This window comes from Ptychodera flava, chromosome 19 (genome assembly GCF_041260155.1).
Source record: "Ptychodera flava strain L36383 chromosome 19, AS_Pfla_20210202, whole genome shotgun sequence".
In the NCBI taxonomy this organism is placed as follows: domain Eukaryota; kingdom Metazoa; phylum Hemichordata; class Enteropneusta; family Ptychoderidae; genus Ptychodera; species Ptychodera flava.
This window is the reverse complement of record NC_091946.1, coordinates 36,296,143-36,310,399: the sequence shown is the minus strand read 5'-3', so window position 1 is coordinate 36,310,399 and position 14,257 is coordinate 36,296,143. Positions and strand designations below refer to the sequence as shown.

At 38.0% G+C, this 14,257-nt stretch overlaps 3 protein-coding genes across 3 annotated transcripts in view; 2 read left to right on the top strand and 1 right to left on the bottom strand.

The window, feature by feature from the left end:
- Positions 1–14,257, top strand: part of LOC139119413 (myosin-VIIa-like) — a 48,591-nt gene that overhangs the window by 19,722 nt on the left and 14,612 nt on the right. The window lies entirely within an intron of this gene.
- Positions 181–12,633, bottom strand: LOC139119414 (uncharacterized). Its single transcript, XM_070683222.1, has 8 exons — positions 10,484–12,633; positions 9,709–9,926; positions 9,332–9,480; positions 8,695–8,769; positions 8,336–8,555; positions 3,150–7,938; positions 2,333–2,502; positions 181–490 (listed from the first exon to the last, which is right to left on the bottom strand). The coding sequence occupies exons 2-6, from the start codon at positions 9,902–9,904 to the stop codon at positions 7,226–7,228; spliced, it is 1,353 nt and encodes a 450-aa protein (XP_070539323.1). The 5' UTR covers positions 9,905–9,926; positions 10,484–12,633; the 3' UTR covers positions 181–490; positions 2,333–2,502; positions 3,150–7,225.
- On the top strand, positions 5,007–6,630 carry LOC139119416 (uncharacterized). Its single transcript, XM_070683225.1, has 3 exons — positions 5,007–5,397; positions 5,693–5,897; positions 6,107–6,630. Exons 1-3 carry the CDS (start codon positions 5,253–5,255, stop codon positions 6,300–6,302), a joined length of 546 nt encoding a protein of 181 aa, XP_070539326.1. The 5' UTR covers positions 5,007–5,252; the 3' UTR covers positions 6,303–6,630.

Below are 14,257 nucleotides of genomic sequence, written 5' to 3'. Positions count from 1 at the left end.
TGGTTTCTTTTATGGGGTTCACTATGAGATGTAATGATAATTTTCACAGTAACTGTCATTCTTTGGGTCAGTGTTAAAATTGTGCCAGAGAATGCAGTGTTGTATCAATCTTTTAAAAGATATGTTGAAGATGTGACATGAAAATTCTGTTGCCTACTAAGAAAATCAACACAGAGAACATTGTTAATGAAATTATTTTTATCTGTAGATTTTATTTAATGGACACCATAGTATATCATGTGTGAATTCCCGCCATTTCATAAAATGCAATTATTATGAAAGTTCAGAGTCTCAGGATTGAAGCATTAGCACTACAAATCACTCAGAAAATATCTCAGGATCCAGTGATATTTTGTTTTGAGAGTTTCATGACAGGTCAATATGCATCTCCATCTATCCTCAATCTTTTTATGAAATCTATAATCATGTAAATATTAAAATCCTCAAAACAGGTATTTCCTTCTTTCAAACTCCAGGTTTCCATAGGAATCTGTAAAAGTGAGAAAAAAGAAAGGATTAAGTTTGATGATATTTGATATTTAATGATATTGATATCCATAACGCTATGATTGAGCCATGAACACTTTCCATTTACAGTATGTTTTGCTTCTTTATCTCGTTAAACTCTCTATCTCCTCAAACTCTCCATAGGTACCACATGTCAGTCGATTCATTTGCAGGGGCATGTGACGTACGTTATTCAAAGACCAGGTTGAATTAAGTTTAGAATTTTAAGATAATTAAGCTACAGAGAGTGATAAGTTTGGCTACTGAAAAACGTGAGTAATGAAGTTCTGTTTTAAATTATCCCTTGGAAAAAAGGCACAGATAATAACTGACACAAAGATTTATCAATTACTTTGTTTACATTTGCCCTTTCCTGTTTTCCTGGTTTCATAGTAAAAACAAAGCCGAAGGGCTTTGTAGCAACTCAGGCTTTGTTGCAAAATGTATAATTAAATGTAAGTGTAGACTTTAAAAATATTTCCATAACAGCAACACTGATGTAACACATTGGTCTATGAAATTAAGGTAATATGCACCTCGAAAGTGAAAGACTTAAACTTTTGCTCATATTTTCCTCCGTGAAACTTTGAACCATTCTCTTACCAAAGCAAGAATAAAAATCAGGGTCACCGTGCAAACTTTGGTACTAGAGAGACAAATATCTTGCGATTTCTCGATATTTGAAATTCATGCAGATATCAAAACTTCAAGGTCTGCACTATTTTTCTTCCGAACTATCTTCGTGGGTAACTAACCCGGAAGTCAATTAGTGGTCTTGTGCCAAATGCTCTCTCAAGAGATGACACAAGACTCTCTCTTCAGAGAGCTGCAGTTATCAGAAAAAATACCGTCAAGGACAGTGTACTCACATTCGGTTTGAATTGGTAAATTCAAGAAATATTTAAACCAGAAAAACAAGAATGACAAAAGCAAAAGGTCTGCAACTTAGGTACTGGAGGTCGTCTTTGGGAACATGCATATCAACTTCTATGGCAATGGGACAAGCAGATCCTACATACATAAAGCAAATGTCAACAAAAAAATTAGCCAGAGAAGCTTGACAAAAAGAAAAGGTGGGAGAGTGGGGAAAAAATAAAGAGTGGGAGTGTTTTGATGTGGACGGACATACATACCGGTACATACATACATACATACATACATACATACATACGTACATACATACATACATACATACGTACATACATACATACATACATACAGATATGCAAATCGGATGTAAATGAACTGATTCAGCTTATACGATAACCTCACATTGGTATACCAAATGTGAGCTAAAAAGTCTACTGCTGCACCACATATTCTTGCTTATATGAGGTAAGTAAGGAAATTTACACGTTTGATCAAGCTAGTCCTTGTCATCCTTTGGAAATGACACCACTGTGACAGATCCACACTCTCAATGCTTTCAGATGTACACGGACAATATTCCTGATTTTTAGCATATCAACAGTGCTGCTTTTTGACTATTAGTGCAGAATGCAGTTTTGATAGCTTTCAATGACATAGTGTACAGTTCTGAATGGAATGTTACAGCACTGTGTGATGTTCAATGTTCTGTCTAGTTCAGTTTTGTATATCATAAAATATTTGTGTTGCTTTGGTATGATCTGAACGGTTTAATTTGTTCTTAGTTTTGTTTGTTTTTTTCATTTTTTTTTTCGTTCCCTCTTGAGATGCAAAAAAAAAGGTTGGCGCGGCGGGTCTACATTGACGCGCACGGGGATGAGAAACAAACTATTTATTTTTTTTGGCCTAAAATACCAAATACCAACTTTGCAGGTTGAAATAACGAATAAGTGCTTACCACTTGGTTTCAGCAAATATTCTAAATCAAAGCCTGAGATGTGATTTTCCTTCATGTTCAGTGGCTGAGGTCATGTCTCAGAGATATGTGTATTGCCTTGCGGACACAGCTGTCATCAAGAGTGCCTATCTCTTTCTGGTGAGAAGTGTTTGGTGTGCATCCCACATTTCCTACACCAGACAAAACATATATGATTCATTACACTTCAAGAAAACCTCAAAAGACAAGTAGACCACTGTACAACAACCACGACAAACAAGAGAACAAGTTCACTGCACACAACAACATACACAGTACCAAACAACTAACAAGCAATGTACTCATTGTATGCAGACAGGGCATACAAAGACAACCAGAGGTAGAATTTCATGTCCACAGCTCTTACAGGACAGAGCTAAACACAACTTCAACAGCAAAGTAACAATATGGCTGCCAATTACAACATACACCCAAGTCTTCTTTTATACCCTGAAGGGGAAGTCAAACTGTGGGCATATCACAATCAACTATTGACAGTCCCATGGGAAGCAATGCATGCACATTGATTTGTTTGATACAAGGCAACTCATTCTGGCATCACACAAACAATCAGATACTCTATGACTACTTACCAACAACGTGGATGGATACCATCCTAACATCACTACGAGAAGGAAACAGGGTGTATGATTTGTATGTTACTGAACAGGGCAGAAACATTTCAGTTGCAGATGCAGCACATATACTTGCATATCTCAGTATACAAAACATAGGGCCAGAAATTGCTGTTGACATTGTCAATCCAGATAATTCTTCTGTTTCCCGAACACTTTCTCACCTGTTGTTGACCTTGCTAACCACATCAGCTGGCATCTTTCTTTTACAAGGAAAGTCCACTTTACTATTATCAAGCCCAGATGATCATATTGTCCTTTTCGATAGCCACACACATGGAAATGTTGGTGCTATTGTATATATGCTGTCAAAAAAGAAGAGAGCTTGTAGATAGAATGTTGCAGTACTTTAATTCATTATCAAATTCAATGCAATATACTCTTGGATCACTGACTGTTGTACAATACACATGAGTTTGGCATGCTTCTAGGTGAAGCATTACAATATGCTAAATGATGGAATACAATTGAAATGTTTCCAGAAGTCTTCAGCCCATCATGAGGTTTATGAAATTTACACATTAACGTGGCTATCCTTTGCAAAATTGAGATGCTCTTACTTCAGTTACAAAAATAAATGAAAATGAAACAAGAGAAATTATTCTGATGTTTTTACATGAGAACTGTTCTTGGTCCTGATTTCTAAATTAATTTTCATGTACATATGCATTTATAATTTTCTCATAATTATTTGCATCTATGGCATATGACCAAGGAATATTAAAATCACATTTGATTATTTATTTTGTTATAAGATGGTGTCAGGTCTCTTTGTTTGCAAAGTAAATGATTACTCACAATCAGAATATTTAAATTCTACAGTTATGTTTGTTACATCTATTAAGGTATCCTACCTGCTACACACTGCATAACCAATTTATCAGTTTGCATGCAAACAACTGAGAATTTATTTAGAAATGAATTGATTTTAAAATTAAACATAATTCAAATCGTAAATTCATAAAATGAACGATGATAAAATCTACTTTGCAATTAGTGCAAATGGGGATGCTTCACCTTTTCATTTTGTAGGATCTTCCTCATATCATGAGAAAGCGCGTGAGTTTTGCTTTGGGGGGCAACTTTACTTCCGGGAAGCCATGCGTGCGTACAGTGCCTGTTGCAGCCACGCGTGTGTTGAAGCCATGGGGGGACACGATTCCTGTAGCACATATGGCTGTTTTACAAGAAGAGATTCGTCTTCTACGTCGTTTCACCGATTTCCAAAGGAATCGAAAGAACGAAGAAAAGCATGGATTCATGCAATGGGGCGACAAAATCCCAACGGCAAAGAGTGGACGCCAACAGAGTATGCTCGGGTATGTGGCAGACATTTTGTTAGTAGTCGTCCAGTTAACGATCCGAAGTCAGTAGACTATATCCCTACATTGTTGTTAGCTAAAACACCGATTGTGAGAAAAGCAAGATCAACGAGAAGATCACAGCTTGCTTTACAAGAACACCATGTGCAAGCTTTAGACGATGCTGCTTCAGTGTTTTCAGATAGCGACATATCTATCGGTGCGTATGAAGAGGTTGGGGACAATGTTTCGAATGACTCTGTACCCACAGTCGTCGACAGTGTAACCTGTCAAGCGACCAAAACCACCCAGGACGTGAATACAGCATACAATAATTCCTCCAAGATTACAGATACCTTCTCCTTTCACCTCGACCATGACTACTTAGATGCTGAAAACACTTTCAGAAATGTAACAGGTTCGCTAGTTGCAGAAAACCAGCGACAACGCTCAGAAATTGCTTGCCATTCATCGAAAATGAAAGAACTGGAGGTGAAGCTAAATGCACTGATTGCTGTTGAAAAGGAGAATGCCAAGCTGAAAGACAAGATTTGCCAACTAGAAAGTAGAGTATTCACCATAGAAAATATCAAAGCCGATGACAAAAAGGTGCAGTTCTACACATCCTTTGTAAACTATGATGCATTTCATGCATTTTTCAAGTATCTGGAACCCAAGGCAGAAAAAAATGGTTTACTGGCAAGGAAGGGGCACGACATCAGCACCTGGCTACAGTACAGGCAGTTCAGACAACAAGAGAGGAAGAGCAAGAAAATTACCACTCATTGAAGAGTTCTTTGCTGTCCTGGCTAGACTGAAGGTGGGCCTGCTAGAACATGACATCGCTGACAGGATTGGCATCTCGCAGAGTTACTTTTCCAGGGTGTTTATTACATGGGTCAATTTACTGTGTAATGAGTTGGTTGCCTTGAATCCATTTCCCTCCAGGAGAATGTTAGAAGAAACATGCCTGAGAGTTTCAGTAACTTCAGCGATTGCAGAGTTGTCATTGATTGCACTGAAATATTTACAGAAAGAGCATCATCCCTTGATGCTCAGAAGCAAACATGGTCCAATTACAAGCACAGGAACACACTCAAGTTTCTAATAGGTAAGTCATAAAAATCGATGTAATGAAATTTAATGCTTGTCAATCAGTAATGTTTCAATCAAATTAATGCCTTTTTTCCTAATTGAAATAGCAACATTACATGTTTTTTTTGTAATTTTCTTGTTTTCAATACTGGGAATGGTCTTGATGAATGAACAGCAATTCAAGATATGATTGTATGATTAATATCTAGTTGAATTCATTATATCCAAGATGCCACATTTGAGTAAATGTGTAAGTAACAATCTCCAAATGAGCCTGATTTTACTTGTACACATTTTTTTATTATTTTCAGGAATAGTTCCTGGTGGTGGAATATCATACATTTCAAAAGCCTGGGGAGGTAGGGCATCAGATAAAGTTATAACAAGACAGTGTGGGCTGCTTGAAGATTTGGACAGTGGTGATGGAGTCATGGCAGACCGTGGCTTTGACATTGCAGCTGATTTAACCCCTCTTGGTGTTAAGTTGTACATGCCAGCATTCAAGGGATCCCATAGGTGAGTACAGTACTCTGATAACAAGTATTTACAAAAGCAATGAAAATTTTCTTTCAGGCAGTACCAGGGTAATACAGTGAGCACAATGACAAAAATAACATACAGGTTTTGGAAGCATCACACACTACACAACAATGCAAACACCATTAGAATGTTGTATACTACTCTACATGTAGAGGCTAATACTTTTTATTAACGTTTGTCTACAGGGACCAGCTTACAGCTAATGAGGTTGTCAGCACCAAACGACTGGCTGAGGTACGGATTCATGTGGAGCGGGCCATTGGCAGACTCAAGCAATTTCATATCTTAGATGATGTTGTACCGGTGACTATGAAGGATACAGCAGAGCAGATTGTTACAGTGTGTGGATACTTGACAAACTTCATGCCACCTTTGTGTTAATACAGTGGGACATTCATGTTATGAACAGTTAGTGAACTCAAAGTGATGAATTTCTCAGGACTTGTTTACCATGAATACTGTTGATACAAGGCAATGTCCATAATGTTTTTTTTTATTTATCAGTACTGTTTAAGGGCATTACATCTGTGACTCTCTTAATTACTTTGTCTGCCAGTTTGGAATACAAAAGACACAGTAATATTGCATGTAGTTACACACACACACTAAAAAAATCAAAGTTAATACTCTCTCAGAGTAAGTTTTTCTTTATTACTTTATCTGCCTTGGTGTGTGTAATGCAAAATTGCACTAATTTGTACAGTCACACATTTTGGAATATTAGAAAAAAGTATACATGTATTTGCATGGGCACAAGACAAATTGGAAGAAAACAGTAAATGTAAATTGGTATATAGCAATGCAATACAAAGAAAATACACAGAATATTGTGTCCAAATTTATTCTTGTAAGAGCATGTAAATGATTCAGTTAATAAATATGTGAAAAACATTAAGTCTGATTCTCTCTGGTAAACCTGTAAATGATATTGATTCTGATCCTATTTGGCAAGAAAGTTGCACATTTACTGCTAATAAAGGGACGGTATCTGCTGTAACTATTGATAATTGCTTTGTTTAGCATCAACAGTAATTGACAATGTAAATATATAATGCTTATGCAGTAGGAAAGTTGATGGACAGACCAGTTTCTTGAAAAAAACATGTACTGTCAGAAAATTACAGAAAATGTATAAAAAGTCGTGTAGGCTTGCTGTGGAAGCATATACACACAAAGAAAAATAAATACTGAGTTAATCATACTTATTTGTTAATTGTCATCATCCACAAAAGATGTGCCATTGCCCTCATAAAATCACTAGTTTTTACATCTCTGTAAATGGTTGAAAGGGGTCTGAAAATTCTCTATGTTGGTATTTTTTTCTTGTAAACATAAGTAGTCGAACCTGGATACAAAGGCTTACCCCTTTTCACTCTCTCAGTGAGTCTTTCAGGTATGACAGCATTGATATAGAACTCCTTAGCCTTGGTACAAATTTCATCATACACTTTATGATTGAAATGTATTCTTTCTACATGAACATCACCCCCTTCACCTATTTCTGCAATAAGACAAACGACAAAGTCGCACCATTTTACCTTGAGCACACCCATCTGTGCCTGAACTTGATAGTAATAATTATGATTCTTATCAAGTGTGTATCTTCCTTCAGAAAACTTCAGAAAGAAACCTGGCCTCTTTTCAGCCAGTACCTGAATACTTTTCACATCAGGTAGCTTTTCAGCATTCACATATGGACATTTTATCTCAACTATGCCAAGAACAGTGCGATCACAACTATCAATTACAATGCCATCAATGCTCACACCAAACCATGGGTTGTGTTTGTCTACAACAAGACCCCTCTTTTCTACAATAATGTCACAGCACTTTCCTTTCATCATCGCAGTATAAACTTCACATGCAGTGCTTTCATACTTTTGACCATGCTGGCAGGCCTTTGGTTTCTGCATTGCTGCGTTCTGACCATACTGGAATATTCTCCTAATCACAGCATCTGGTGGTGTTGACTTTCGCTGTTTACATATTTCTCCGACAATTGATGCTGTGATGCGACCTAATATTTAAAAATACAATAAACCAATAGTATGAGCTATAACATATATGACACAGAATTGACATACACATGTGTGCACTTGCCTTTTTTCAAACCATCTCATAAAGTAGCTCACTGCCTCCACATATATTGTCATTCTATTCATCTAATGTGAACTTTTTCCTGCAAAGTTGTTAAGACTTCCTAGCCTGTAAACTGGCATTGACATAAATATAGATAATAGTTTCAAGTAAAACATAAAAACTAAAATTGTTCGGTACAAATCTGTTTCAAGTCAGGTCACTCAAATTATGAAATGAAAACTTTTTTGCTTGACTGCTCCCGACTGATTTGTTTGGATAGCAACAACTTGACGAAATGATGACTAACAGCATACTAGGCTAGCATTAATATTTACCCTTCCGTTCTTTCATCCACTCTGCACAGTTTGCCTGCTCTCTTGTTTTTTGTTCAATTCTTGTCACTTCATCTTCTGACATTGGGGTAATACTGCTGTAGTAGGTAACGCAGGTGTCTTTGAATATTTGACTTTCAATATCGGTGTCATCACTGTAGGAGGGTTGTTCTCCAAATGTAGACTCAACATTATTAACACGCATTAAAGTGATGATCTGTTCCTGTAAAAGGTAAAAAAAATTATAAAATCAATGTGTTGTAGTGCAACTTTTGTTGGGTTGTGAAGAATGACAAAGTTTGAACATCTGTCAATGTATTATCAAGCAGAGTTCTTTTTAACATTTTTAATTAAATACTAACCGTTGTATTCTTCTCTTTCACTGTTACATCAGGAACATCATTAGGCACACTTGATTGACCATGCTGACTAAGTTTCTGTGAAAAAAAAAATGGATTTACTTGGATTATTGCGGTATAATCAGTGTTCTCACTGGGTTTCAAGCAAACAAGGGTGACTAATTTATGATAAAGCTTACAGAGACAGAAGTGTCTTGAAAGCTATATTTCACACACATAATGGGCTTGGAATAAAGAGCATGACAATCCTCACATCATAGTTTGTCACAGGTGTGAATGATCTACATTGTGTGTATTGAATCACTTTCACTTTGGACAAAGAACCTTCTGCTACTGACAACAACTTGCAGGAGGAGGACAGAATAAAAAATACATCAGGGCAGCAAGTAAGACAGCAGGGTGGCAGGAAAAAAGAGGGCAGAAATGGACTGCTAAAAGCCCCTGGGGAGAACCCTGAGTATAGTTGTAATAGTGGAGTGGCGGCCTGTCTAAATATTTTCAGGTTTCAAATAAAGACATACTTTCACATATGTTACATGCTACAGCCAATTTTTGTGAAGAATGTGAGGTCCTATGAAGAATGCATCATGTATTGCTACTTGTATGCACTTAATACCTGTAAAAGAAGAAACTTATTTACCTTGGCATTTTCATTCACAATGTGGTCTTCGTCATAGAATTTGACCCATGAGCATGATTGATTGCACTGTGACATCTTCTGGTACAGCTCTTTCAAATGGGGCCTTGAGACTTCTCTGTGTTCGGGAATCCGGCAATCATAGTTTTCTCCTAAAATATACAAATCAGTAATTTTGTCAATATTTTAATACTCAAGAACATTTTGTTATTTGATAAGGAATAAGTAATATGTTTGTCATTTGTTGCATTCTGATACAAGGCAAAGCAAAATATGTGGGTTATGTATGTGCTTTGTGAGCTTACCAAACTTGATTTTTATCTGTATTCATAATGACAAATATAGCGGTGACATGACAATAAAGAATAAAAGTGACTTACTGGTTTTGTTGGTCATCACAGAAATGGTTTTTCCATATTCAATTTTCCGCATTTGCACTTCTGAAATTGGTTTTGGTGTGACTTTCAAACTGGCTGGCTTATTCCATGTGCACAGCTTCTCAGTACATGTAGTTGATGGCATTGCATTCATCCCAAGAGCTATGTAGTTTTCTAATGAAAACAGCAGCGCTCCCATGTGACTACAGGCTTCACCCAATCTGGAAATATTATTAAAATAGAATAGTTAACAATCATTGAATGTAATATGGGATGGAATTTTGAAGTCCAACCGCAAAACAATAAAATATTATTTCAAATATCATTGACAGTGTGAAGAGCTTGGATCATTATACCACAAATGTTTCTATAAGGGGGCGTGGCACATGCTAAATTGCCCATAGGCTTTTATATCAGATTTCAAATGAGCATTCAGGAACGGTACAACATAATAACAACAGAATGACGATATAACAATGACAACTGCTTGTCGGATGTACATGTTCGCCTGATAAACTGAAAGTGAGAACAGCTAGTTGGCAGGAAGCACAACATCATTCAGCCACATATGTTCCAACAAGGGGGCGTGCCACAGTCTACCCTGTCAATGGGCTTGTTGTAGACCATTTTTTAAATTAGCATTCAGAAGAGATACGATATAACAACAAAACAATGACGATATAACAATGACATCTGCTTGTCGGGTGTACATGTACTCCTGATAAACTGAAAGTGAGAACGGCTAGTCGGCAGGAAGTGTCAACATTGGCCTACTTACCCAGCTACACAACGGCATTTTCCTCCGTAGATGTCTCCGGTCGTCTTGTTTAGGCAAACGTACGCTCGGTATAATCGTCAGTACTTTCTGAAGGCATAACTTGTGCTCTTACTATTAAAAATCTGGTTTGAACGTTAGCTTCTATGTTTTGTACGTAGCCTTCATGGAACAGTCGATACGATCGCAGAGTCTTATATTGCCGCATGGAGTCACCGTCATAGGACTTGTCTGTACTGTAAATTAGGTATTCTTTCATTTTCTCCATGCCAAAATCAGTGGGAATATATTTCAGGTCTCTCGTCCAGTTCTCTTGAATTCGATCAAACCGTAGAGAATTATATTCTTCTTGCAGTTCTGAAGGGAGAATCTTCAACCGCTTGTCCTCGAGTTCCGCACAACTGCGATCTGAGCCATCGCCTGATCGGTTAAGGCCCTCCACCAAACAAATCCGATCAATAAGATCGTCTTTCCTTCCTGACGTCTTCATATTGCGATCCTTTAGAAATGCTTTCAGCTCAGACGCCTTCCATCGCTTCAGTATTTTGTAGGTCAGAGTACTTTTAGGAAGATCGGCTGCATTCTGCTCATCACTGTCGTACGCCATGACTTGTAAACTATGCTAGTCTGTACGGACCGCGGACCGGAAGTAAAGTTGCCCCCAAAGCAAAACTCACGCGCTTTCTCGGGCTAAACGAGATCTCGGCGGCCATTTAAGAATAAGGTCTATTACATATAAGTAAAAAACAGATCTTGCCTATTGGAAAAATAAATGAAAGCTGGTATCCTTCGTGAAGAGAATGTGAAAATTAAAAAATACTCAACCGTATATTGTTCATTAGCTGCAAAATTGTAGCTCTACGGTGAGGCGGTCGGTGAGTTTTGGTTTTTGCGACATCGCTCACCAGTAGAGCTACAATGCCGAAGGCCCTGTAGCATACAAAATAAGCACGCTGCACATGGCACGGCATTTTGATGTAAAATCCCATATATTTACTGCATTTGGTCATACTGATTTATCACTACTGAAGATTAAACACTATACTACACTAACCTTGTCGTGTATGGGGTTTGGTATTTGTTCAAATACGTCGATCACGTTCCAAAAACAATTCTTGAAGCGTCATTACCAACTTCCGGTAATGGCGGCTCCCAGAAACACGCTCAATGTTTGTGGAACGCGATCGTCGTGTCTGTGCTAATACCAACCCCATTAACGACAAGGTCAGTGTATATAGTGTTTAGTCTTCAGTAGTGATAAATCGGTACGACCAAATGCAGTAAATATGTGGGATTTTACATGAAAATGCCGCGCCATGTGTGGCGCGCTTATTTTGTATGCTACAGGGCCTTCGGCATTGTAGCTCTACTGGTGAGCGAGGTCGCAAAAACCAAAACTCACCGACCGCCTCACTGTAGAGCTACAATTTTGCAGCTAATTGTTCATGATCTTTAGAGTTTTTTTAGTTACTATGTTGAGTGCTTGGTTCTCAAAATGTGATGAAATTTCAGAAAGTAGCTTTCAAACAACAGCAGTTATGTGAACAATCGACATTAATTTGTTATCTTATTGCTAGAAATTGAATTGTGCGAACATGAATCAATTTGTAAAATCAGCCTTTATATACTAGGCTCGTTGAGAAGCATATTGATACTGAAAATCCAGGACATTATCCAAGGTATGGAATAGAATAAGATTCTGCAGTTTATACACAAAATAAATACATTGAAAATGTACCTTTTGACAGTGAGACAGAGTATCTCAATACGGATAGTATTTGGCCACTGAAATCCAACTCACCCAGCTGGGCCTGGGCTTGCTGCAGTTCCGTGGCCCACAACTTTCCTCGACGAGTTGTGTGTGTGCATCCGGAGACTCCGAGCCATTGACTTTAGGTTGAGTCATCAATGATGAGCCCGAGGCATTCTGATGCAAAACATGGAATTCAAGACCACTGTCGAAATCTTAGAGTCGTAAGGAAACCTCTCCCTGCATGACGTTGTCAACTACAAGCAATCACTTTCGCTGCAACCATAGTAGTACTAGTAGCTGAACGTTCTTCCGCATTCATTCCAAATATAAATACTCACACGTGTGTTTGTTTCCGCGCTTCTCAAGTAATTTCGCACATGCGCAGTACGTTTTGAAGCGGTGTTACACGAACCTATTTGGAATTAGGCAGCGCAGGCCAGGTTTCCTAGCAATGGAATGCGTTATCTGAGTCTGTGCAGTAGTGAGTTAGTTTCAGTCGGGGATTCAATATATATCGGACATTTCACCACCTTACATGTACATGTTTTCATAAAACCGACTTCATGGACTGACTGTAATTTCGATACTAAACGATACTAGATTTTGTCAAATCGCGGGTAAATATCCGATATAAGCTTATATCGGAAATTTCACCGCCTTACTGTTCTGGTAAAACCCGACTTAATTCCAACATGCTATTGTTTACATCCATGATTCCAGGGACTGACTCTAACCTTGATACTAGGCGATACTGAATTCTGTCAAATTACGGGTAATATCCGATATATATCGGATATTTCACCACCCTATAGATCTAGCCGAGCCAATCTAACTTCGATATTGTATAATCTAGTAGCCGTAAATATTGGATATCATATAAAAAGTGCAATGTCGCGGTGTCCTCGGGATTCCGGGATAAACTCCTTTGTGTAGCGCTCATCCCGCCCGCTATCGCGTTCACCACACTCAGGTGTCTCACATCGCCTTCACCCCACTAAAGCATTCACAAATCACAGTTTACGATGCAGCTAGAAGGCAGCTCCATTTTCATACCAGTTCAAAAGTAAAATACTCATAGACTTGAGATATTTGTGCATGTTAGACTTTCGATACATTCGCTTTACGCTTGAATTTAGCATGGAGCTTTAATGAAATTATATCACTACATAATTTTATAACTTTCTTCCGGTCGCTTTGAATGGTGTCATTTTGACCAAACTTGGCGAATAAAATCTTGACATAATACCATTTAGTTTACACTTTTAATAAAAGGGTGTTTGGCTGTAGGTGACTGTGAGATTATGGATAATTGCGGTTTCCACCACGCGCGATATATTGAACAAAATCTCCAACTACTATTGCGGAAAGTCTACCGTGAATTTGGAAAGTTAGGTAACGGCAAAAGCATACGACTTATTTTACAAAGCAGAGCGAGTAAGGCACTCCTGAACGGCGAAAATGTTGGTGATGTATTGCTGGCAACAAGACAATATCTTTACAGACGTTAGGAACTTGTGTTGATTGGCTTCCGTAGAGATGAATTCGCGAGATTTTTCAGTGTATTGTGACGTGATATCGGAAACAGATTTTCAGAGAAGGCGCTCGCTCGTCTGCCGAATCAACGTACTTCCGCATTCATATCGTGCAAATGCGCAATTCTTGTCGCGATATTTGAGCATTAAACTTGCTCGTCAGTGAAACAAAAAGATGGTTCTCAATATCAAAACATTATGTATTTCATATTTTAGTGTTCTGTTTAAGTAATAGACATGAACATTTGGATTTATGATCCATGATTTCCGCGATCCGTGGCATAATTCAAGCTGGCCGTGAATACGCACTGATTTTTTTGTGATGACCCCTGACCCAAGTGTCATCGATACGTTGTGCGCGCTGTCCGAGCATCGCTTGCTAAAATTCATGGAGCTACCAAAGCTCCATGCTAAATTCAAGCGTAAAGCTAATGTATCGAAAGTCTAACATGCACAAATATCTCAAGTCTCTGAGTATTTTACTTTTGAACT